This window comes from Anser anser (assembly GCF_964211835.1).
Source record: "Anser anser genome assembly, chromosome: 4".
Classification (NCBI taxonomy): Eukaryota; Metazoa; Chordata; class Aves; order Anseriformes; family Anatidae; genus Anser; species Anser anser.
In genome coordinates this window covers 12,115,968-12,138,030 of record NC_139724.1, presented here as the reverse complement: position 1 = coordinate 12,138,030, position 22,063 = coordinate 12,115,968, and the positions used below count along the sequence as shown (strand labels likewise).

Sequence of the window (22,063 nt, the reverse complement as noted above, 5' to 3'; positions counted from 1 at the left end):
GGGCGGCCCCGTGGGCGGTCCGGGGCGGGGCGCCCGCTGCCCCCAGCCCACGCGGGGCCGCGCTCGCCACTCGCCCGGTGGCCACCGGAGCCGGGGCCGGGCGGCGGCACGGAGCGGAGCCCGCTGTGTCCCCCCCCCAGCCGCCACGGGAGGCCGGTGAGAGCCGCGGGGCCGGGAGCGGGCAGCGCTGGGGCTGGGGGGAGCTCCGGGCCTCCGCCCCCCGGGACAAAGCCGGGCTGGGAGAGACCCCGCTGGGGCCGGGAGGAGCTCGGGGTGGGGGGGGTGGCGAGACGGAGCCCTCCGGTACGAGCTCCCGGCGGCACCGCAGCGGGAGCCCCGGGGAAGTTTCCGCAGCCCCCCGGGCTCCCGGCGGCGGGGTTTGGCCGGGGAGATGTGCCCGCTGCTCTGGCTGCAGAGACGGAGATCCCGGTCGGAGAAGGGCGCTTGGCAGCGCCAGCCATTCAGCCAGGAATGAGGAGTTTTTTCTGGCTCCCGTCCCTCCTTTCCTCCCTTGGATATTTTTTTTTTTCTTTGCTGGCTCTCGTCAGGACACTTGTTAAACTTTGGGCATTGTCAGCGTGGCTAGCTTCCCAATTCTCCCCATGGCATTAAGCATCCCTGCATTTCAACACTTTCCTTTTTTCCCCAGTCAGGTTGATAAAATTAATATTGAGCCATTGGGATCATCCCCCCTGGCTCAGCGACCAGCCCAAACCTGATGGCAGTGCCCTGCTCGGTTAAGGATCGGATGCTGCGCGCTAAATCTGAAAGAAGACAAAGCAGGAGTACTGTAATATTTTTAGAGATGATTTTCTTGCAAATATTGTTAATCTTGTGGGCGTTGAGGTGTGTGCAAGAGTGATTTGCTCTCCTTTGGTTAACTTGGAGTCTGTGAAAATCCATGGAAAAAGCTGTCTAAAACAGTCTCTTCTCTGAAAGAGTCTCACTCCTTTTATCTTATTTATGAATCCCATTGATATTGCTCTTCTTGCTGCTTTGTCATGAAACAGTTCCTAATTTATTGGCCTGCCAGTCTGCAGGTACTAATGCCTTATGCGATCGAAGCCTCCCTTCCCAAAGCTGGTGTCTGAGCTCAGCTGATGCTTGCAGGTCAGTGGCTCTTCCCCCGTTCACTTCATCCCCCTCAAGCTCTTACAGGCTTCCACCCCTTTAACTTGGGAGTCAAAGGCCGTGCTATTTGTACGTCGCCTTTCCAGTGATGGTGGCCAGGGCATCTCTGAGCCCCGAGGCAGGAGCTGTGGCTGAAGGGCAGGGCTGGTTGGAGCAGTGTGCGGGTGTAAAGTTGTCTGGAGCTGCGGGAGCACTGAGGGATCGAGCTGGTAAATTTTGCTACGCTGTTGGGATTGGGGTGTGAAGCGTGTGTTTGCTCCGAGAGACCCTTGGAGAAGGGTTCCCAGTTAGCTTTGCCTTTGTGCCTTTGTGGTGACCTGAAATTGCTTGTATGGGGAAGATCTCTGTAGAGCGATATAGGGGACTTGTGTGCTGGGTCACCTGTAGCAGATGGCTGCAGTTTTCCTCCTCTAGTTGCACTTTCTGATCTTCTCTTCCCTAATCCCCTGCGCTTTGTGGGAGTCGTTGTCTGAAGTATCTCCAAAGTTGTTAGCTCCAGATAGCTACTGGCTGAGTGCAATCAGATCTGGCTGTGCGGGGAGGGAGGGCACAGGAATGCAGGAATGTCTTGGTCCTGGGGCATTTCCTCCTGGGGAAGGAAGATGGGAAGGCATCCTTGTGTGTAAGTAATCCAAGAGCAAAGCTCTTCTCCCCTTGCAAACAATGAATCATTTCAGCGAGCTGACACTGTTATTTGTGGCTCCTGGCAAACCAGATAAGAGCTTTTCTGCCAGGCACTTGCTCAAATCAGTGCCAGCCCCAGACTTGCTGCCTGCCTTTCTCCGTTGCGGTGGGTGGGAGAGATGCCTTTGTGTACGACTGCAGTGATCACAGTGGTGTTTCTGGGAGAAGGAAGGCTGCTGCTGGTCCTTTTGGCTACACAATCACCGAGTCTGGCGCCTGTATCTCCAAACCTCTTTACTACCCAGAGGGATCGTGCCACTTTGGAAAATACATATTTTTTTCCTGCTCAGCTGGGATGCAAACAGCTATTCCGAGACCTCTCTCCTTTACCCTCGATACAAGCCTCGCACGAGGCTGGTTCTACATGCTTGTTAAACAGGGAATGAAATCACATAGGAATGCTGCTTGTTTGATGTCTTCTCTATTACAGAGTTATGCTTAGAAGTTGGGGCTTTTAATGTGATTGTGTGGGCTTTAGCTGAGCTGTGAAAAAAAGCCTTGTAAACAACGAGCCTTTGTGATGAAGGCAGAATGAGTGTAGTTATCACCTGTCCTATTAAAAATCTTCCATTTTTTTTTTGTGGATAACAAAACTAATCGGACAGTTTGTGCTTTTCCAGGTAACCAGGTGATCTTTAAAAGCAGCTCTGGAAAAAGCCAATGCAAGATGAACAGCAGAGAACAGTGCAGGCGACACGGGAGGCTCTCGGGCTGAGCCGCAAGGATTTGAAGATGTCTGCGTGCAGTGACTTTGTGGAACACGTTTGGAAGCCCGGCTCCTGCAAAAACTGCTTCAGCCCCAAGAGTTCCCATCGACTGCAGACACCCCCAGACGTGGGAGCTTGTGGTGTGCTCCCGAATGGAGTTAGGACCAAGGCTGAGAGCCCAGCGTTGGAAGACGAAGGCGTAAATACCCCTGTCTCAAAGCCAACGATTGCTGTGAAACCAACTATGATAAACTCAGATGTTTCTGACACGTGGGCGGATGTGAATATGAATGCAGATCTGTCACAGGTAATGATTAATCCAGTCAAAGCATGATTTCCCGTTACTTACCTCCTCTCAGGAGCTCTTGGAATATCTGTTAAAACGGTTTCCTTCCCATTGTTTATCCTCCTGTTCTTGACTCAGGTTTTTAAGCCTATCTTGGTTTCCCAACGTATTTTTGGCTAAAGCTGAATGAAACGTTGCTCGCAAGGCTTGTGCGAAGGAGCTTAAATGTGTTGTTTGCTTAGGAACTTGTGGATTTTAAATGGTGACATAAGGTTATGGGAAGAGATAATGGAAAGAAGTCCTGCCTGGCAGGCACTGGTGCTTTGGGTGGTGGCAGAGGTGCAAGCTCTGCCCCTACCCACTCAGCTCTCCAGCTGGCTGATACTGCACTGCCCCAGCCACGCAGAGCGATGTATGAGCTGCTGTCACCCTGCCAGGGGTTCGTTGTACTTCCCTCTCCCACCCTCGCTCCACGAGAGAGGCAGACTGAACTGTAACAGGGCTCACTGGGTCTCATCTTTGCCTCCCGTTGCTCTCCCTTGCTCCTCTCCCAGGGATACAGACCAGGTGAGCGCAGGCTCCCGTTACTGGTGTGGTTTGGTCTGCACACGTGGATCTTGCCCCAGGCTGAATTTTGTGCTGTGGGAGTGGGGTTTGCAACATCCCAGCCCTTTGGGCTGCAGCTAGGTGCCACCCTGCGGGCAGACGGTGCCTCTGCTTCTGCCTTGGCAAAAAGGGGGCGTGAGGACTGTCCCTGCTGCCCCAGGATCTCCTCCTGCTCTCAGGCAGTAGAACCGTGGTCTCCTAGAAAGCACAGATTTACCACCTTGTGAATATCTACCAATGCCTGGCTCGTCAGGAAAAGAGGGGCTGCTGTAGTACCTGTCTACCCATCACAAGGCTGCGCTTTCAATTTACTGTGTATTTTTCTGTCAGGTTTCCACGCTGCAAAACTAAGTCTATGAGAGCTGAGTTAAGGCTGCCAGTCTTTTGAGGTGGAAGGACAATTTAGCAAAAATCACTCCCTTCTGGGAAGCGATACTGCTGTCATGGGATAACCTGTGATAGTCCTTGTCAATGCTTTGGAGTCTGCCACTCTGGAGCAGCAGCGTGCAGTGAAACAAAAATAGCAGAGGGAAGCACAAAGATTCCTTCCCTCTCTGAATCAGTAATTGCACGGTGACTCACAGACAGGATGACAGGTTGGACGTGTTTCTGGCAGGGAACCCATGCAAAGAGAAAGGGGAATGCCTCATTTCACTGCATTGCCATTGTTGGTAATGTACGGGCTGCGAATGGCCCAGGAAGAAGAAGGAGTAGAAAAGGCTTATTGGCGGGGTGAGCACAGAGCAGAAAAAAGCTGCAAATGCCAGAGGATTTTCCTGTGGATCTGTTTATCTTTTTTGCTTTCTCTTTCATTTTGCACGTGCTGACGGTGTGCTCATTTCTTCGGCCACTGCAGGTCAGCTGGGGGATGGTTTCCGGCAAGCACCTTCTGCTGAAGTCAGGCGATGCGCAGCGGCTTTGTCGGGACAATTTTGGCAACGGCGGCGTGAGGAAGCCCTTCCTGCACGGCCCGCCGAGCGAATGCCTGTCCTGCTGCTCTCCCAGCTACTCCATGGTGGGCCTGCGCAGCCTGGAGGGTCGCGTGGAGAGGAACGTCTCCATCCACAGCCTGGTGCTCGTGGGGGAGGTGGGCAAGCAGGAGAGCAGAGCCAAAGATAAGCTGGCCCTGCTGCATCAGCCCCTCTGCCCTAACCCGCCCGCCCTGGGGGACAGAGGCGTCGCCAGCTCTGCCAGAAACCCTTCGTCCCAAGGGAGAGAAGGAGCAGCGCTTCCCTCAGAGAGCGGCTGTGGTCGTAACTCTTCCAGCTTTGAGGGTGAAGGGGGTGAGTACTGCTCGATCACGGACTGCCGCAGGGAGAGCCCCGTCTCGCGCTGCGCCGAGGGGAAGGGGGCCTGGTGCGAGAAGGAGGGCCCGGCGCCCCGCGGCTGGAGGCAGCGGGATGCTCCCGAGGTGGCCAGGCCGAGCGGCAGGGCGGTGAAGTTCAGCGAGGAGGAGCGCAGAGCTGCCAGCGTGGCTTCCTGCGTCGCGAAAGAGCAGGGAGATCCCTCTGCTCCGTCTTCGGAGAGGAAAAAGTCGTCTCTCCGTGCCGAGGCGGCCGCTGCCTGCGCTTTGTGCCAGGATAAGGAGGACTCCCCTCGCTGTGGGGAGCCGGATGTCACCGGAGGCACGAGCAGTCCCCAGCAGGCGTTGGTGGAGCCGCAGTGCTCCCGGCTTGCCGAGCCGGCCCGCGGCGACCCGATCTACGCTGAGAGCACCAAGAGGAAGAAAGCCCAGCTGAAGGGCCTCAGCGGACCAGCTAATGTGGAGAAGTCGGCCCACAGCCCTGGCACGGAGCAGGCTGACGGCACGTGGAGGGATGGTGGCTGGGCGTGGGGCTCTGAGAAGGAGTACCAGGACCCCGCCACCCAGGTGGCAGCCAAGATAACCGTCATGACCGCGCACACGGAGGACGACCACAAGACCATCTTCCTCAGCAGCCCTGACTCCGCTGTGGGAGTTCAGTGGCCCTGCATCAGCTCTGCTTCCCACCCTGATTTTGGGACCTCGCCGCCCACCGTTGAGCCTAGAGAGGTGTTTCAAGCGTCTGGAAGTGAAAACGGACTGAGACTTCACTTCGCAGCTCCTACCAAGAACTCGGTTACAGAGGGCCCGGCCATCCCTCCCAAGATGTCCAAAAACAGCCAGCAGGGCAGCGAGGGGAGTTGCGTGCTCCCAGCCAGCTCCCCTGTGGCGAGGCTCGGTGACAGCAATAACCACGACGGAGCTGGTGCCCAGCTGCTGCCGAGGAGCTGTGCAGACACAGGTGTCTTTGGGGTGTCCCCTTCTCTGTGCACTCATGTTAACGGAGCCTCCGTGGAGGAGTCCGGCAGAGGCCTGGCAGGCTTGTCCTACGACAGGAGGCAGAAGCACTACACCCCAGCGTGGGCCAAACAGTGCCGGATAGAGGAGGAGGAGGAGGAAGAGGAGGAGGAGCAGGCGCTGTCAACCCACCCGTGGGCAGTGGGAGCTGAGACTGGAAGAGCCGATGCCGACCCCGTGGATGACTGCCTGATGATGGAGAGCCAGACTGGGATCAGCAAGTCGTTGTCCTTTGACTTCCCTAAGGACAAGAGCAATGGCACGGAGTTTGCACCACCACCGCCGCCGCCAAAGAAGCAGTCCAGGTATTCAGCCTTGTGAGCATGTGCATGACTCTGTTAAGCATTTGCAATCGTGATGTGTTTGCTGCAGGGGTTGACTGGCCAGAGGCACTTCTTGTTCTCTTTTTTCCCTTTTCAAGGTGGGCTTTTGGGGGTATGGGAGGTGAAAAACTGTCAGACCTTTGCAAGTCCTGGTCCTTCAGGGCTGTAAATTGCTGCTCTGGGTCACAGTATTGGAGTGAGAGCAGGGTCAGTATTTCCCAGTTAGCTTGGTATTTCCCAGGTCAGCTTGGTTCTGTCTCAGCACAGAACCTTGTTATCGAATGGGATCAAAAACAACGGGTTACAAGGTCCTTTGATATGTGGAACTGGGCAGCTTCCTCTCTTGGTGCTCGTAGCACAGGCCTCTGAAATCCCAATTTTCAGTTTGCCCCTAACATCTTTTTGCTTTAAAGGCCAACGCTTGAAGCTGTAGTTTCCCAGGGAGGGCTCCTTGCCTGCAAGCAAGTAACGGGAGCTTGTCTAACATGTGCTTGCTTCAGGCAGCCTTTCCCTTGCTGCAGCTCTCCTGGGACTCAGGTTTGCAGGCGGGGTGACAGCAGGCCCTACAGAACAAATGCAGGACTGCTGTCCATCTGGAAACGAAGAAGCTCTGCTAAACAATTAATAAAATAGGTTTCCAATAATTTATGTGTATTCAGTGACTGCAGTTGGGTGTGTATCAAAAAGAAAAAAAAAAAACCACAACCAAAAAATGCCCAAAGGAATGAAAGAAATTGATTGCCCTTCCATGCAGCTAATGGATTAGGCTGTCTGATCACAGCGGGGAGGGACACTTCGCGTTCTGCAGGTGTCCTGCGTTTGCTTTGTTGCAGACTTCGGTTTTGTTACCTGGAACTGTTCATTGCATGGCAGATTTGACTTCAGCTCTTTGATCTAGAAGTTGAGAGAAGGGATGGGTGTCTGGAGAAGTTGCTCTTGGGGTCCGTGGTCAGGCTTGTGCGTGGTCATCAGCGCTCACCGGTTGGAGATGGTGTTTGGGTTGGTGCATCCTTAATTAATTAATTAATTTAAGCACTGCTTTATTCTTACACCAAAATTTCAACTTTTTAGGGCTGGCTAATGCAGGGGACTTTACCTCGTTTTAAAATTCCTTTAAACAAAATACTTTAAAGTGTTTTAAATTGACCGAATGATGAACAAATCAGTTTTCTCAAGGGAAGGAAGCAGATGAAAAAGAGGCTTTAGTCCTTAGTGCTGGGCTTTCTGCTGCGATGCCACGTGATTCCTGCTGAAGTCAGAGCAAAGAAAGAGTCCACAGGCGAGCACACAGACGAGCTTTATTGCCTTTACAATCAGAGACGACACTGAGATGTGCTTTAGTCCTGACCCTGCAAACTTGATTTCATGGCTGCTGCTGCTTGGTGTCTTGTATCAGCACGTGGCTCGGGGTCGTGTTTGCCACGTGTGAGGTGTTGTGTTGTGGGGGCTCAGCGGAGCTGTTAAGGAGTAATTGTTTAGGAAATGTGCAGTCACCTGCTGAAAGTCTGGAGCTGTAACAGTGCCAGGTGGCTGAGGTAGGTGCTGGCATCGCTCTTACCCTCCGTGGCTGCAGGCGAAGCTTCGTGCTGCGTGTAGTTGCCTCCTCAGCACCTTGATGCCTGCAGGTGGGCCTCGGGGTGCCTTGCTCAGAGCACAGCCCTTCCTCTGGGAGCAACTCGATCAGATGGCGGGTTTCACAAGCTGCTCGCTTTGTTTGTTTGCTTGGAGGGTGCTCGTGTTTTCTTCTGAGCGTGTTCACACAGGAACCGGGGTGTTGTTACCTGTACGTGGCAGCGGGAGGGATGGCTACGTGCACAACTGCTTGAAACCACCACAGCAGGGTTGTGTTACCCTGGGCAGTCATCGCTGGCAGCTTCGTCTACTGGTGTGACCTGCCTGGTGCTAGGGGAACATCTCTGGTGTTCCTGGGCTGCAGCCGCGTGCCTGGAGAAGGGCAGAGATCCTCCACGCAGAGGCGACTCTGAGACACGTTCATCCTCCCATAGGCCTGGGCATTGTTCATACTGGAATATGTGCTTGTCCACGCTGGAAGAACTGCTGATTAATTACTGTTACACTGATGTAGTCCCTTACAGGGACAGAGAGCATCAGCACAAGGTGTTTGCTGGTGGGGCAGCTGCAAAGGCCCCTTTGGATGGGTATAGATGGGGCCAGGGTGGTGGATGTAAGTCTTGGGGCATTGGGGCTGAGCATGTCCAGGCTCCGTTCAGCTGCAAGAAAGATGTGCGACCATCCTTTTTCCTTTAGATCTCGAGCCGCAGCAATGCATGTGGTTTCATGCTGGAAAATGAAGCCCGCCCGTTTGCATTTCCTAACTAAACTTAACTGCTTATTTAAAAAAAAAAATGCACATTTACATTCAAATTAGTTTCACAGCAGAGAAAGAAGTGAATATGTAGCATGTTAAAATTCTTTTTTTTTTTTTTTTGTTGGTCATCCTTGCTCTAACAATTAGAAGGGAAAAAAAAATTACAGGGTAAATTCCTGCCAGGCACTGAGGAAGCTCTGGTTTTGCTGTAAGCTGTCTCCTAGAATGGCTGAAGGAGTGCTTTTGGGGATGTTTAAAAGTGGGCATCCAAAAAGGCAAATAATAGATTTGTACCTGTTTCATCTCTCTGTTTCTTTGTATGCTTCTTTTTCCTGCTTGTGTGAAAGATTACAGATATTTAAGGCTTTTTTGGTCTGAAATGGGATAGAAAATGAGTCAAATTATAAGAGGAAAGAGACTGGAAAAGGAAAATGGCGACTGGTCTCCCTCCAAAAGCTGGGAGGGTAGTTGGATATGGAAAGGGCTAACCAGGGAATCTAGGATCCCCAGGACTTATATGTATAATGATGATTTAGATGTTCTTTGGTGAGAAATAGTCCAGCACAGCCTTCAGTTATTTGGCGCAAAAATGGAATCCTTGCTGAAATTTATGCCTTTATTATGCGGAGGGTGAGGTTAAATGATCCTAAGGTTTCTTCCAGCATGTCATCCTTAACTGTTTATGGATATTATGTGCCTCTAAAGCAAAGGAAACGGTGCTGCTATTTTGCAGTAGCTCTTGAGCTGGTTTTGTCACAATTAACGCCACCTTCAAAAGGCAGTGCTGTAGGTGTCTTTCTAGTACCATTCCTGAGGCACCTGTTCTGTTTTGGATCTTGGTGTGGGTGTGTGCTCTGGTGAACAGAAGCAAACTAGCTATGTGGTGCTACTGTGGCAGTACAAAATGCAATTGGAAGTCATACAGGTCCCAAAATTTGACCCTTTTCTCTGTGGTCTCTATGACTGTGAATGACAGTAGGGAGTTGCTTTGAACAAGCCAGACTTATTATTATTAAAAAAAAAAAAATCACAAACTCTAGAGTCTATTTTAAAAAGTACATGAAGCAAAGAAGAGCTAGTGTGGCTCAAGCAGGAGAGAGTATCCCACTCCAGGACAGGGAGCTAATGGGCCTTTTGGATTCTCCCTGAGTGTTTTTTGTCTGAAACTAATCAGGAATTTCTCGTGTTGCTTCTGCCAGTGGATCACTTTTGAAGGTTGCGACTTAGACAAGTCTTTTGGGAGAGACTGACTCCCATTTTAAAATAAACAATTTCTTTTTGTTTCCTATCTTGCCATGTAAAAAGTACGGGGTTGGAAATCAGATTTCTTGTCGTCTTCACCACATTGGAGCATTCAGTGATTTCACTGTTGACTCAGCTATCATTAATTCTGCTCTCCATGTGAATTTACTCCGGCATCCAGGGGAAGATCACAGAATCATAGAATGGCTCGGGTTGGAAGGGACCTCATAGACCATCCAGTTCCAACCCCGCTGCCATGGGCAGGGATGCCACCCACTAGATCAGGTTGCTCAGGGCCTCATCCAACCTGGCCTTGAAAACCTCCAGGGATGGGGCATCCACAAGCTCTCTGGGCAACCTGTGCCAGTTTTAAAGAATCTGTCTCCTGATAAGTCAAAAAAAAAAAAATACACTGTAGAAAGTATGGGTTGAGTCACCCCCAAGAGTATAAATTATATGAACATGCCATCAAGTTTTTATTTTCTCTGGGCGTTTTACCTTTAGTGTAAAAGGGATAGGAAGATCTTTAATAGCTACACAGATTAAAGCATTCAGATGACCTGACCACAAAAAGGTTTTAGGTGGGACGCTGGTATTAATGGTGTAGAGGATGCTTAGCTTTTTTAGATTTCTTGGTTTGCCTAAACCAGAAACAAAGCGATATAAAAACAGCTCCCTGGCACCACAGATCTGCTCTACCACCTTGCTAATGCCCACCTGCAGCAGCGGAGGGAGGAGGAAAATATAATGTTTCATGACAGACAAGCATATGGTACCATGATGCTTCCCCTTGTATAATAATTATGCCCAGGCGCGTGTGGTTGCAATGTAGTCTGGCTTTTCTCTCTGCTGTGCATTAGTTCCAGTGCTTTACTTTGGGAAGGGACGTCCTGTTCGCATTTGCACCGCCGTCCCCTGGAAGTTCCTACTTCTCTATTTTTGAGGGGTTTGATGCTCCTACTCTGCTCCGTTCATGGAAGCATCTGGAAATAATGTGCTCTGCTTTGTGGGTCACTGTACACAGAGAAACCAATTCTTCCCCGGCCAGGTGAGGTTGGTATGGGTTTAACTGTCTTAAGGGAGAAACGAGGACATTGCTATGCTTTCCACCACCACAACACACAAAGAAACACAAAGCGTTACACTGCCCTAGCAGGAGACGCAGCATTGCAAATGATCTGGTGTCCCGTGGCAATGTTACAGATCTCCAAACCATTTTATTTTTTTTAGAAGACCACAATTTTCCACCTTGGTTTGTTTTAGGCAGGACTGTGGGAATCGTTTGGAAAGCCAGTTAGATGGAATTGTTTAGGATGGGGAAAAATGGCGAATAGTGAATTATAGGGGTTGCCTAAATATGCTAGGATGTCATGTTGAGGATGTTGAATAAGCCAAGTGTGTTTAAAGCTGCCAGAATAATTAGGAGAGCTGGAAATCCTGTCTTATTAGATTGAGAGCTGACTCTTTAGTGACCTGCTCTTTATGCACTCACACTCTGTGGAGGCTCTGGTGCTGTTCTTGAAGTTAGCACTTAACATTTGAAGTGCTGAGCACAGACTGAGGAAATGGAGGTGAATTACCCACTGCGAGATCTTTCTGAGGGGAGCGGAGCCCACACGTGTTAGCAGGCAATGGGGGACAATCCCAGTGATCTCTTCAGGTTTAAAATGGGTTTGTGCTCCTTATTTCCAATATCCTTTGATGGAAAGGGCAAGACAGCGAACCTGTACAGCTGTGCATGGCACGAATGAACGCTACAAAAGGAGGATAAGTGAGGATCCCACAGGTTGTTACAGTGGTCAGCTGCTCAGTTCTTGGAGTGGATTTTTTTTGGAAACGGGACAGTTTGGCCACAGCAAGTGTTTTCAGTAATTCTTTGGGAAAGTGATTGATATTTTGTGTGCTGTCTGGGCTTTGAGGAGCTCATAGGAAAAGAAGGAGATTTGAAGCAGAGATATTTCCAGGCGCTATTAGCTGGCCTGGCTGCAACATCTGAAACAAGAGCAGGATGTCGTTTAAGCGGCGAGCAATTTCTATTTTGGTGCGACCTATTCAGGAACTGCATTTTACATAAGTCAGAGCGGTGCAGGGAGGAAATGGTGCTCTCTGAACGTATGACTTCACGGCAGCGTCGGGCTCGGCAAATACAGCAGCCAGGATGGTGCTGGCAGACGCCGTGTTGTGCCCAGGTTGCTTGGAGGAATAGGTGGGGCTGCGCGGGGTGGACCTTGGACCCTGCCGAGCAAAGTCCCATCTCTGCCCGAGTGCGGGAATGGTAAGGCAGCTCCGTGGATCTGTGTTTAAGTGATGGGGAGGAAACAGAAATGCACCAACTTTTTCTTGTGTGTGTGTGTGTGTTTGTGTGTGTGTGTCTGGAGAAGGGGAGGGATGTGTCAGGAAACCTCTCACCTGTGCAAATCGAGACCGGCTCTGTCCTAAGATCTCTCTTTTCTTCTGGATTCAAACACTTCCTTGATTCTTACCAAGTCAGCCAGGGCACACGCATGTATGTGCACCCTTTCATTTTTTCTCCCCAGGTTACTAAAAGTTAAGTTTCTGAGCAAGTCGGTTATGGGATAAGGTTATATAGTTTATATGTATGTAAAACCGTATATGTAGTTTTATTTAGTATATGTAGTTTTATTTAAAAAAAAAAAAAAAAGGATTAGACTCCAGTTGGTTGTTTTCAACAGAATTAATCATAACAGGGCTAAAACAGAGCTAAAAACCTCAGTGTCTCTCACTTGCTCTTTCCTTTTTTTAAAAAAAAAAAACACTGTCTTGCGTGGTGCACGTGAAGTTTTGTAAATCATCCTCAGGAGGCTTGCTGTAGTGACCAAGTGCGTGTGGAAAATTCATCACTGGTGCAAGACCAAGGGCAGTGTCCCTGCCGAGCTGTACCTGAGGTGGTTTTCCGACCCTTATTTTGATCAGCCCCCGAGTATTTTTAGAATGAGCCTGCTCAGGCAAATGAGGAAGTCTGGCAGAAGTTTCTTCCGGGCTTCTCATACATGCTGCTCTCCATGTGGTTGTGTGGACACGAGAGTAAGTGCTTTGTCTGGACGCAGGATGAAACATTTCTTAATCTTAAAATAAAGCGCTCGTGGCATCTGCTGTGCTGGGGGATTTTGGAAGAGGAGGGATTCTGCATGTGTGAGCAGTGTGTCACAAGAAAATAGTTGTGCATGTCTTTTGTTTGTCTTTCTCAGCAGCCGCTCAGCCGTCTGATTAGGAAATGCCGGATACTTTCCAGCGAGATAGCTGGTGGAAGTTATTTTTCTTTTCTTTTCTTTCTTTATTTTGCAAGTCTTCCACTAACCTTTTTACATTCTTAATCAACAATGCGTTGAGTTTTATCAGTGGATTGGTGGTTTTATTTAAAAATGTGGCAAATAACCTCAATGGAGAGTTTGAACTGTACCAAAGCTAGGGGTATTTGTGCTCTGGTGTGCTGCCTGGTTTCGACAGTCCCTGTTGTTTTCCAGGGAGGAAAAAATGAAGAAAATACAGGGAAAACTCATCATCTCAGCAAATAGTCCTGCTTGCCTACAACTGATCGCTTATATTGTGGCTCTGGCAGTATATAAGGGCAGCTTATGGTTTAAGGATTTATTTATTTTAGATGGAAGCTGTGTGGAAAACAGTAGGTCTTACCCTAAAAGCTGCATGGCGGGTCCTGCGTTTGATGTACAATTGTTTTCTGAAGAGGTGCTTCTTTTTTCAGTTGTTACAGTGGCGCACAGTGGAGAAAACAGCTGCTGCTGCTGGACCGTGCTTCTACTCATGCCTCCACCGTGTAGGAGTTGGGTTCTGGTGCCCAGCATCAACTTTTCCTCCTGTAAAATAGGAGGAGGGATGCCGTTCCCTTGCATTGAGTTTTACTGGAGGCAAACGTCGGTGGGTCCCCGCTTCCTGGTGGCAGTGGCCAAAATGGGATGCAGTCCAAGACCACATGTGTGCTAGAAGTGGGAGGTTCAGACTGGGGCTCGACGCTGCTGGCTCAAGGGTTTTCTCTCTGCTCAAGCACAAGTGGTTTGTCAGGGGAACTGGTGCTTTGCAAGGCCGTGAGCTGCTTGATGTCAGTGGATTACGGTCTCCAAATGCCAGAGAAAGGGAGGAAAAAGAAAGTGTACAATGAAATACTAACACCTGGTAAGACTGCAGTGTTTTTATGAATATGTGGGGACCAAGCTGAGGCTGCTCTCAACTTTAATCTATGTGCACAACTGCATGAGTGGTACCTTTTACTGTCTGTCTCCTGACCCTTCTGTTTCATTGTCTCTAGGCGTGCTCTGAAAATGAACCCAAATAACGCTGAGCTGGAGAGGGCCAGCAATAGCTCCACTGAGAGCCTCAGCCCACCTTTCCGGAGCATCCACGTCAGCTTCACGGCTGGATCCACCGACAGCCTCAGTTCAGACACGCAGACCGGCAGCGATGGCAGTAAGTGACCGACTGGGTGTCGGAGAGGTAGCATCAGACCTGGGGAGGAGATTACCCCATCCTGAGTCCCACTGCTGGGGCAGCATCTGCAGGGCTGGGGTCACAAGGGTCCCATCGCTTAGTCCTCCCAGCAACCCTCCGTCTGTCTACTCTCACCCTTCTGCCTCTTGATGCACTTAAGATGAACATGGCAGAGTCAGACCGTCATGGGTTTTTTTTCCTCTTTCATTTGGCCAGTGCCAAAATCTGTTTATCCATCTTGTCTGGATAAAGCCTCTATCTGAAAGCAATTGTGCTCATCCTGCTTGTGCTTCCCATGTTGCACAAGGCCACAGGTAAGCTCTCATGGAATATCCGCCACAGATTTGAGGAGTACCAGAAGGAGTCTTGTGCTAAAGGTGATCTCTCCCTCTCCTTGTGTTCTTCCCAGTTGTTTCTTGAAGGGAAAAAAAAAAAATCTGCCTGCACTAGTTTAACTGAGATTAAAAAATACTTACTATGAAGTCACTTTCTTCATAAATGCGTAACTTAGACATGCACTAACGTGTTCGGCAGCTCAGAAAGTATTTCATTTGCAAAAGTAATCTTCATGTAGTGGAAGTTCTGTCTTTCCAAGAGCAACAATGTGCAGCAATAAAATTAAGAGCCAGAGCTCTGGAAAGTCCATTTTTCCACTGCTAACTTGGAGTCTGAGAGTGAGACTCTGCCAGGAAATTGTACATGGGGAAGAAAAACTCACATATTTTGGATCTTTACTTGCTGGACACCAAAGCAATTTGCTGTCAAAAATGATACGGAACAACAGGAGTTCTCTGCTTCCACTAGCAGACGCAACTGTTTAAGATCATCTGAAGAAGGTTGAGCTTTAAAATGAATAACCCACATGTGATTTCTTTTTCTGGTGTAAGCAAGCAGCTATGCAGTCAGTCACTGTGTGAAGTGAGCTCAGATTAATTGGCTGTGCTGTCAGATGTGAAAATGTGGGGGGGATGGGATAAGCCCCATCCCGTCTTATGCAGAAGAACCCTACACTGAAGGTGCAGAGCACTGTTAGGAAAGTTGTGAAAAGGTTTTAATTGTTACCCTGTGCTTGGGGCAGAGTCCATCGGAGTGTAAAAAAGAGGTAAGAGCAATTTGGTGTTTGTGGGCTGTGCATGTGGACTGGTTGCCAAAGGTTCTGGTGCTACTGTTTGTTCCCTAAGCCTCCATCAAATAAGTTGATCCTCTTGAAATGGGGGTTCAACTGCATGTCCTGGCAGAGGTGCTGGTCTCGGGCTGTGTGCTGAAGAATTTCTCTTGGTTGTGTCTTCTGACAAAAGCCCCTTGGACTGGAAGTGGCAAGAGATGCCCTGCTGAATGACTCCTGCCTGCAGGTTTTGCCAGGGTTTCAAGGGAGGGGGATCATGGACCAGGCAGGGTATAATGCAGGTGTTTGACTTTCTGTTAAAGCTTGGGGTGTGCTGATGAGCATCTCTGCTGGGCTCTGCAGCTAACTGTGCAGTCGGAGAGCAGCTGGAACTGGAGAGCAGCTGACAGCTCCAGCGGCTGGGCGAACAAGGCAGGCACCTGGGGAAAGGGCCCAACGGGGTCAGGGAGCTCAGCACCAAACAGCTGGTGGGCAGCTGGGACAAGAGAGGTGTGCTGATCCCCAGCATCTCCTACAGAGCTGTTCCTGAGCGTGTTGTCAGAGATGGGGTGCCAAAACTGCCTTGAATGGAAAGCTCATCTTCCACGGGAGCTGCCAGCGTCTGGGGAGTCTCCGATGTGGTGGACTGCAGCAGGAACATCCACGCCACTTTGGCAGTGGAAGTGACATGAAAATGGGTATCATCCTACCAAGCTCTGGGGGAAAGGAACTGGGACAGCGTGAGCTGGCATCTGCTCTGGTAGCTGAGATGTAGTGGGCCTGCCCCCACCGTGGTCATCTCAGGCAGCGAGCAGCTACCAGGGATTGCTGTCCCAGTAATTGTCACTTCTTTTAATTGCCGCTTCAGATCCCCACCACTTTTTTCTCTCTGACCTGAAAGTCTTGCTGTCTGTTTCAATGTCAAATCACCCTTTTCTGCTTTTGCCCTCTTCTGTGGCATGCAGCTGTGTTACCTGTCTCCAGCCTAGGCAGGGTAGGAAGGCAGAGAGGTCTGATGTAAGCTGGGGGACAGCCAGGAGGGAGGCCAGATTTTTTCAGTAGGGTGGAGCTGGCCAAATCCCAGCCCTTACCCGGTGACTCTTACCCAACGTGAGGCGGAGAGACAGGTTCAATATCCTTCTTGGGCAGCTCTGGCCACGCTGAAGTCAGAGATGTGTGCTGCGTGAGTCACTCTTATCACGCTGTGCTGCTCAGGCGCCGGGTGGCAGCTCCCAGGTGAAACAGGCTTTGCTCGAGGGATTGCTGCCAAATGAGTATCCCCCAAGTGCTTCATTCTTACTTACCTCCTCGTGGCTGATGTCACAGCTTAAATATTTGCCCTCTGCCAGCTTTTACTGCCATGTATGCAGTTCGTAGGAAAGCAGTTTCAGGTGGGAGGGAACATTTCTCTAGTTAGCTGTTTGCAGCGTGCTTTGCAAAGTGTAGCTCTGCCTCCACGAATGGATAAGTCAAATCCTGTTGTGTCTTGCTGTCTCCTAGGGCACTCGTCTGAGCCGAACCACTCACCCCCCCCAGCTGAGAGCCAAGTGTTTCCCCCGGGCTCTTTCCTTCCTACCTCCAGTGACGATGCTCCCTCCGCTGGCCCCAGCTGCCCACCCCCTCTGCCCCAGAAGAAGACGGTGAGCAGAACGGTGTCCTCCCCAGATGGCTTTTTTGGGGGACAGGCATCTTCCGGCAGAGCAGCCAGCACTGCCAGCCCCAGGTTGAACGTCAGCCACTCTGAGAGCAACGTCTGCCTCCGGGAGGAGCCTCCCTTCATCCACCCAGCCGGCCTGGGGGGTCCCGGCACCTTCTCCTCTTCTGAGTCCTTGGAGAAAGGCTCCAAAGGCAACAGCTACTGGGGCTCGGCTACCAGCAAGAGCACGGGGGCCTGCATCCCCAGCAGAAACCTCCAGTCCCTCTCCTCCTCGCAGCTCAGCGTGTCCAGCCAGGTGTCGTCGGGCTCCAGCCTCCATCTCCACAACCTCCTGAGCAACATTGACAGCAAGGAGGGGGTGTACGCCAAGCTGGGGGCCCTCTACGCCGAGTCCCTGCGACGCCTGGTCGCCAAGTGCGAGGACTGCTTCATGCGGGAGCAGAAGAACGAGCTGCGCTTCAGCGAGAACAACTGGTCGCTCTTCAAGCTGGCGTGCAACAAGCCCTGCTGCGACTCGGGGGATGCCATCTATTACTGTGCCACCTGCTCCAAGGACCCTTCAACCACCTACGCTGTGAAGGTAAGCCTGCGCCCAGAACAAGCCTGGATGTATGGCTCATCTCCACCTCCCAACTCCAAACAGCCGCAGGGTTCGCTTCCCACAGCAGAGCTGGGACTGGTCTACAACCCAACCAGTTTCTCTCTAAAAAAGCTTGGTGCAAATACTGTATTGTGAACTCAGCATAGTTCACCTCTGACAAACCAAACTGCTTAAGAACTGCTCAAAAGACAGCCTTTTTCCCTCTGCCTGCCTTCTAAGGGGAAGGTCTGACCCAGAAACCATGTGAGTGCCTGTATGATGTTGAAACTACAGGCTTTAAGATATTCCAGGTCTCAATTAATGAAAGGCTGACCTAGGGATGGTGTGTAAGGTCAGGTTCTGAATTATATTCCTGTAACTATACAGAATCCACGTTTGAAATGGAAATGTGGGGTGCGATGGTTCAGCTCTCTGAAACCTAGATAAATAAGCTTAGGCAACTTGTTTCATGTGCATCCCATGGATCTGGGGTTCTTGATCCATGTTACTACTTGAATACAGAGACTTTTAACTTCTATTTGGACTTTAACCTAGGAGAAGTTCATTGCTGCTTTCTCTTCATGTTGTTTTCAAAAACTAAAATAATTCCCAAACAAGCGCTGCCAGAGGTGCATTAAGCAAGAAAAAAAAATCTGCTGAATTTTTTACACAATTACAACCCCCAAGGGGATGTTTTAGTTAAGTGATAGCTTTAAAGCCTTAAAAAAGATTTTCTAAAGGAAGTAGTCAACCCAACAGGGGGGGCTTTGAATAACCAGAGTTGAATCAGGGCTTGCCCCAATGCATCTAGTCCAGCAGTCAGAGCAGCAACTTCTTTGGCTTGTTATACCTAAATCCATCGAAATTTTCCTCCAGAAACCTCAGAGCTGGTCAGCTCCTTTTCAATATGTGGTTCCCTGTGGCACACGCAGACCTTTCCTCTTGCCAGCCACATTGGGTGGGGTTCAGTGGCTCAGCCTCTACTGCTGTAGTGGATGAATTTATGGCCAAGGCAGAAACACCACATTTTCAGTCTCTTAATGGAGCTGCTCTTGTGTCCGTGTGTGCTTATTCTGTGTTCTCGGTACTCTACAGAGCACTGTAATAAAGCCCAGACCAGCCCAACAGGGCTGTACTCTGCACCAGCATAAAGTCATGCATGGGTTTATGTACGTGCACTCACACATCTCTTGCAATCTTCCAGTGTGCTACCTTTTTTTTCGGTAGCCGAAATAGAGAATACTTACAAAATTTTACAGTTGGCTGACTTCTAACTGTACCTCCTGGAGGTGATACAGATTTTCTGACATGCAAGAAATCGCAGACCAGTAGTTAAAATAGATTTGGATAACTTGAGATGGGCAGAGGATCTGACTTGAGCCAAGGGGCCAGCTGAGCAGCCAGAGCCAGGGTTTAGGCTGTGTACAGGCACACAAGGATATGTATAAAATAGTTAGAAAGAGCCAGTTTTACATGAAATGGCTTTAGAGGAATTAAGCCAAGATATGCTCCTCTCCTTGGCTTCTTTCTCTGCTTAAAGGTGCACGACTAAGCCAGCCCCAGGCTCCTACTTGGAGCCTGTTGCATGGAGGATGCCTCTGGTGCAGCCAAAGTCACGAAGAACGGCTGGTTGGGGAAGATCTCCTTGACTCCATTTGGCTGCATTTATTCTTCCAGGGGCTCCTCTTTCCTTGGTACTAAATCTTACACATCTTCCCTATGCGGGGAGTAACAAGCACGTTTGTGCAGCAGAGGGCTGGAAGGCCTCCTCTGCCTTTGGAGACCTTTTGCGTTTTACTGCAGCCCACTGTGTTAATCTGTAGTCTGTCCCACTCTCCAGAGATTATCTTTCACCTAAATAAGCATGAAGCAGCAGCAGGGTATTTTTGTTTAGAAGAGAAGGGGCACTTCAAACCCCTATTGTCCTATCTCTACACGATCATCTCATCTGAGTGAATTACCTGCAAATGCCTAGATTCAAACCGTTGCTAGCGGAGTACAAAAGCAGCCTGTTTCTCCAGCTCCTCTCTATTATTGCATTTATTTTAGCTTGGAGGCAAAATTGATTTCTTGTCCGATTTTGCACGCACACCATGACTGGCAGTGGCACGCTCCAGGGTTTGAAGCCTTTTATGCTGAGTTTCAGCCTGTTGTTGATTCCTGTGGTTGAGATATAAATACATCCCTAAATAAAAGGGGAAAAAAAAGAAGCGTACAAAAGAAATGCCAGAAGGCCTCACAAGCTAATGGATACTCCTATAATAAACCTGGTTTTGGGTTTGTGTTGTCTTTAATGCAGCCATAATGCTAAAACACAGAACAAAACGAAGACAAAGTTGTGCGAGTTCAAGAAAATCTAGACTGGTTATTTGCTTTTTTTCCCTTGAGTTTGCAGCACTCCCACTTATTTCTAAACCTATTGTTAGCTTCCACTTTCTCTGTAGATTTGTTCCCCCTGTGCTGATGAGTGCAATTTGTGGTTGGTATTCCTCAGCCATTGATCAAGGTTCTGAGAGGGGTTAATGACACGAGGAAAATGGAGTGTTTGAGGATGTGAAAGGAGCTTAGGTCCAGAGAAGGGTTAGGTGGGAGGAAAGCGCTGGAGGTTTCTGTCCAACCATCACTCCAAACAGGGCAACCCTCGTAGCCAAGTCAGGTTGCATGGGTCCTCATCCAGGCAACCCTTTCCAGGCACGGAGGTGACACTTCACCTGCTACAGCCTTTGCTTTTCCCTCTGCAAAATGTCTCCGGGGTTGTAGGGGGGATCTTGCTGACATATGAGACACAAAAGCTGTGTTGCTCCAGTTGGCAATGAAACAAAATCTCCAGAAGTCACCTGTGGGCAGGCTGTCTTCCTCCCTTCTTGCAAATGCTGAGCATTACCTGGCAAAGGAAATGTGCCTAGAAATGAGTCCCAGAGCTCTGGTTGCTCAGCTTGGGGTGCTGCTGGACAAGAAAGATCCTCAAGCCAGGAGATGGTTTAAAGTACTAAAGGAACTAATATGCACCCTGCTTCTACTAATATCTTAATGTCTTCAAATCCCAGCTTAAGGAACTACCTCTGAGCTTCTAGTCTACGCCCGGTCTCTGTCACTGATGGATAAGACTTTTCTTTGGTCTCTCCTTGCAGATCTGTAAAAGCCAAGAGTCCAAGGTGGCCGCTTCATACTGCAGCCCCGCGGTGCCAGTCCACTTCAACATACAGCAGGACTGTGGGCACTTTGTGGCCTCCGTCCCCTCCAGCATGCTGCTGGCCTCAGATGTGGAGAAGAGCGTGCCTGGGGATGGTCTCCGTCCCTCCCGCACTGCCAGCGAGCACGACTGCGTGGTGGTCATCACGCGGGAGGTGCCAAGCCAGACCACTGCTGACTTCGTGAGGGACTCGGTGATGCTGCACCAAGCCAAGCCTGAGCTGTACGAACGTCGTGTTTGCTTCTTGCTCCTCCAGCTCTGCAACGGGCTGGAGCATCTCAAAGAGCATGGTATAATCCATCGTGACCTGTGCCTGGAGAACCTCCTGCTTGTCCCCTGCAAGCCCCCCATGAGCTGTGTGAAAGCCAAAGATGACAAGCACTTGCCCCGCCTGATCATCAGCAACTTTTTGAAAGCCAAACAGAAACCAGGATCTGGAGACTCCAAGCTGAAGAAGAGTCAGGCCAGGCTGGCCCCGGAGATTGTGTCAGCTTCTCAGTACAAGAAGTTCGATGAGTTTCAGACTGGCATCCTCATCTACGAGCTACTGCACCAGCCCAACCCCTTTGAGGAGAAGGTGCACCTCAAGGAGCAGGAGTACAGCCCCGAGGACCTCCCTGCTCTGCCCAGCCTGTCCATCTACTCCCGGGGGCTCCAGCAGCTGGCCCACCTGCTTCTGGAGGCAGATCCCATCAAGCGCGTGCGGATCACCGAGGCAAAGCGGATGCTGCAGTGTCTGCTGTGGGGTCCCCGGAGGGAGCTCACTGAGCAGCCCCTCAGCCACGAGGAAGCCCTCTGCCAGGTGCTTCAGAACTGGGTGGACATGAAGCGCGCCCTGCTGATGATGAAGTTTGCCGAGAGAGCCGTGGACACGGAGCGAAGCGTTGAACTGGAGGACTGGCTGTGCTGCCAGTACTTAGCGTCTGCCGAGCCTGCCTCCCTCTCGCACACGTTGAAACTGCTGCAGCTGCTCTGATGCTGGACTTGTCTCAGGGGCAGCTGTGAAAGGTGCGCAGCCCCGTTATACGGGAGAGGCTGGGAGCTCAGATGGGAGCGTGTGTTCCTCTCCTGTCGCGTGCTCCGATCCGTGTAAGACGTTTAGTACCTTGAGTACAGTTAAACTGCGAGCAGGCAAAACTGGGAACCTAACCCTCTTTAGGGGGATTTTTTTTTTGTTTTGGTATGGTAAGTCTGTGGACTAATAAATTCCTGCCCGCGTGTGTGCATGTTTCTAATGAACACGGTGCAGTTGGGTTGATTTCTGAGCCTATGGGACAGTCCTTTGATCTCCACCCCCTAAAGCCTCACAGCGTCATTGCCTGGAAACACCACTGATTGCCAGAGTGGGCAGCAAGGAGGAACAGCTGGCTTATTCTCCCGAGGAGTAAAAACAATTCATTCAATGCTCCTTTGCATGGGAGAGCCAGGGGCTGCTT

General features: G+C 50.4%; 1 protein-coding gene across 3 annotated transcripts; it reads left to right on the top strand.

Annotated features, from left to right (window-relative positions):
- The first annotated feature begins 1 nt into the window (after window position 1).
- Window positions 2–21,866, top strand: PRAG1 (PEAK1 related, kinase-activating pseudokinase 1). Of its 3 annotated transcripts, XM_083835849.1 has the most exons (7): window positions 23–156; window positions 1,034–1,110; window positions 2,436–2,829; window positions 4,271–6,039; window positions 13,914–14,071; window positions 16,698–17,434; window positions 20,566–21,866. In XM_083835849.1, exons 3-7 carry the CDS (start codon window positions 2,476–2,478, stop codon window positions 21,601–21,603), a joined length of 4,056 nt encoding a protein of 1,351 aa, XP_083691975.1. In that variant the 5' UTR covers window positions 23–156; window positions 1,034–1,110; window positions 2,436–2,475; the 3' UTR covers window positions 21,604–21,866. The 3 variants fall into 3 exon arrangements, with proteins under 3 accessions (XP_083691974.1, XP_083691975.1, XP_083691976.1); XM_083835848.1 differs by lacking the exon at window positions 1,034–1,110 and having other exon boundaries at window positions 2–156; XM_083835850.1 differs by lacking the exons at window positions 23–156; window positions 1,034–1,110 and adding an exon at window positions 1,282–1,753.
- The last annotated feature ends 197 nt before the right edge of the window (window positions 21,867–22,063 follow it).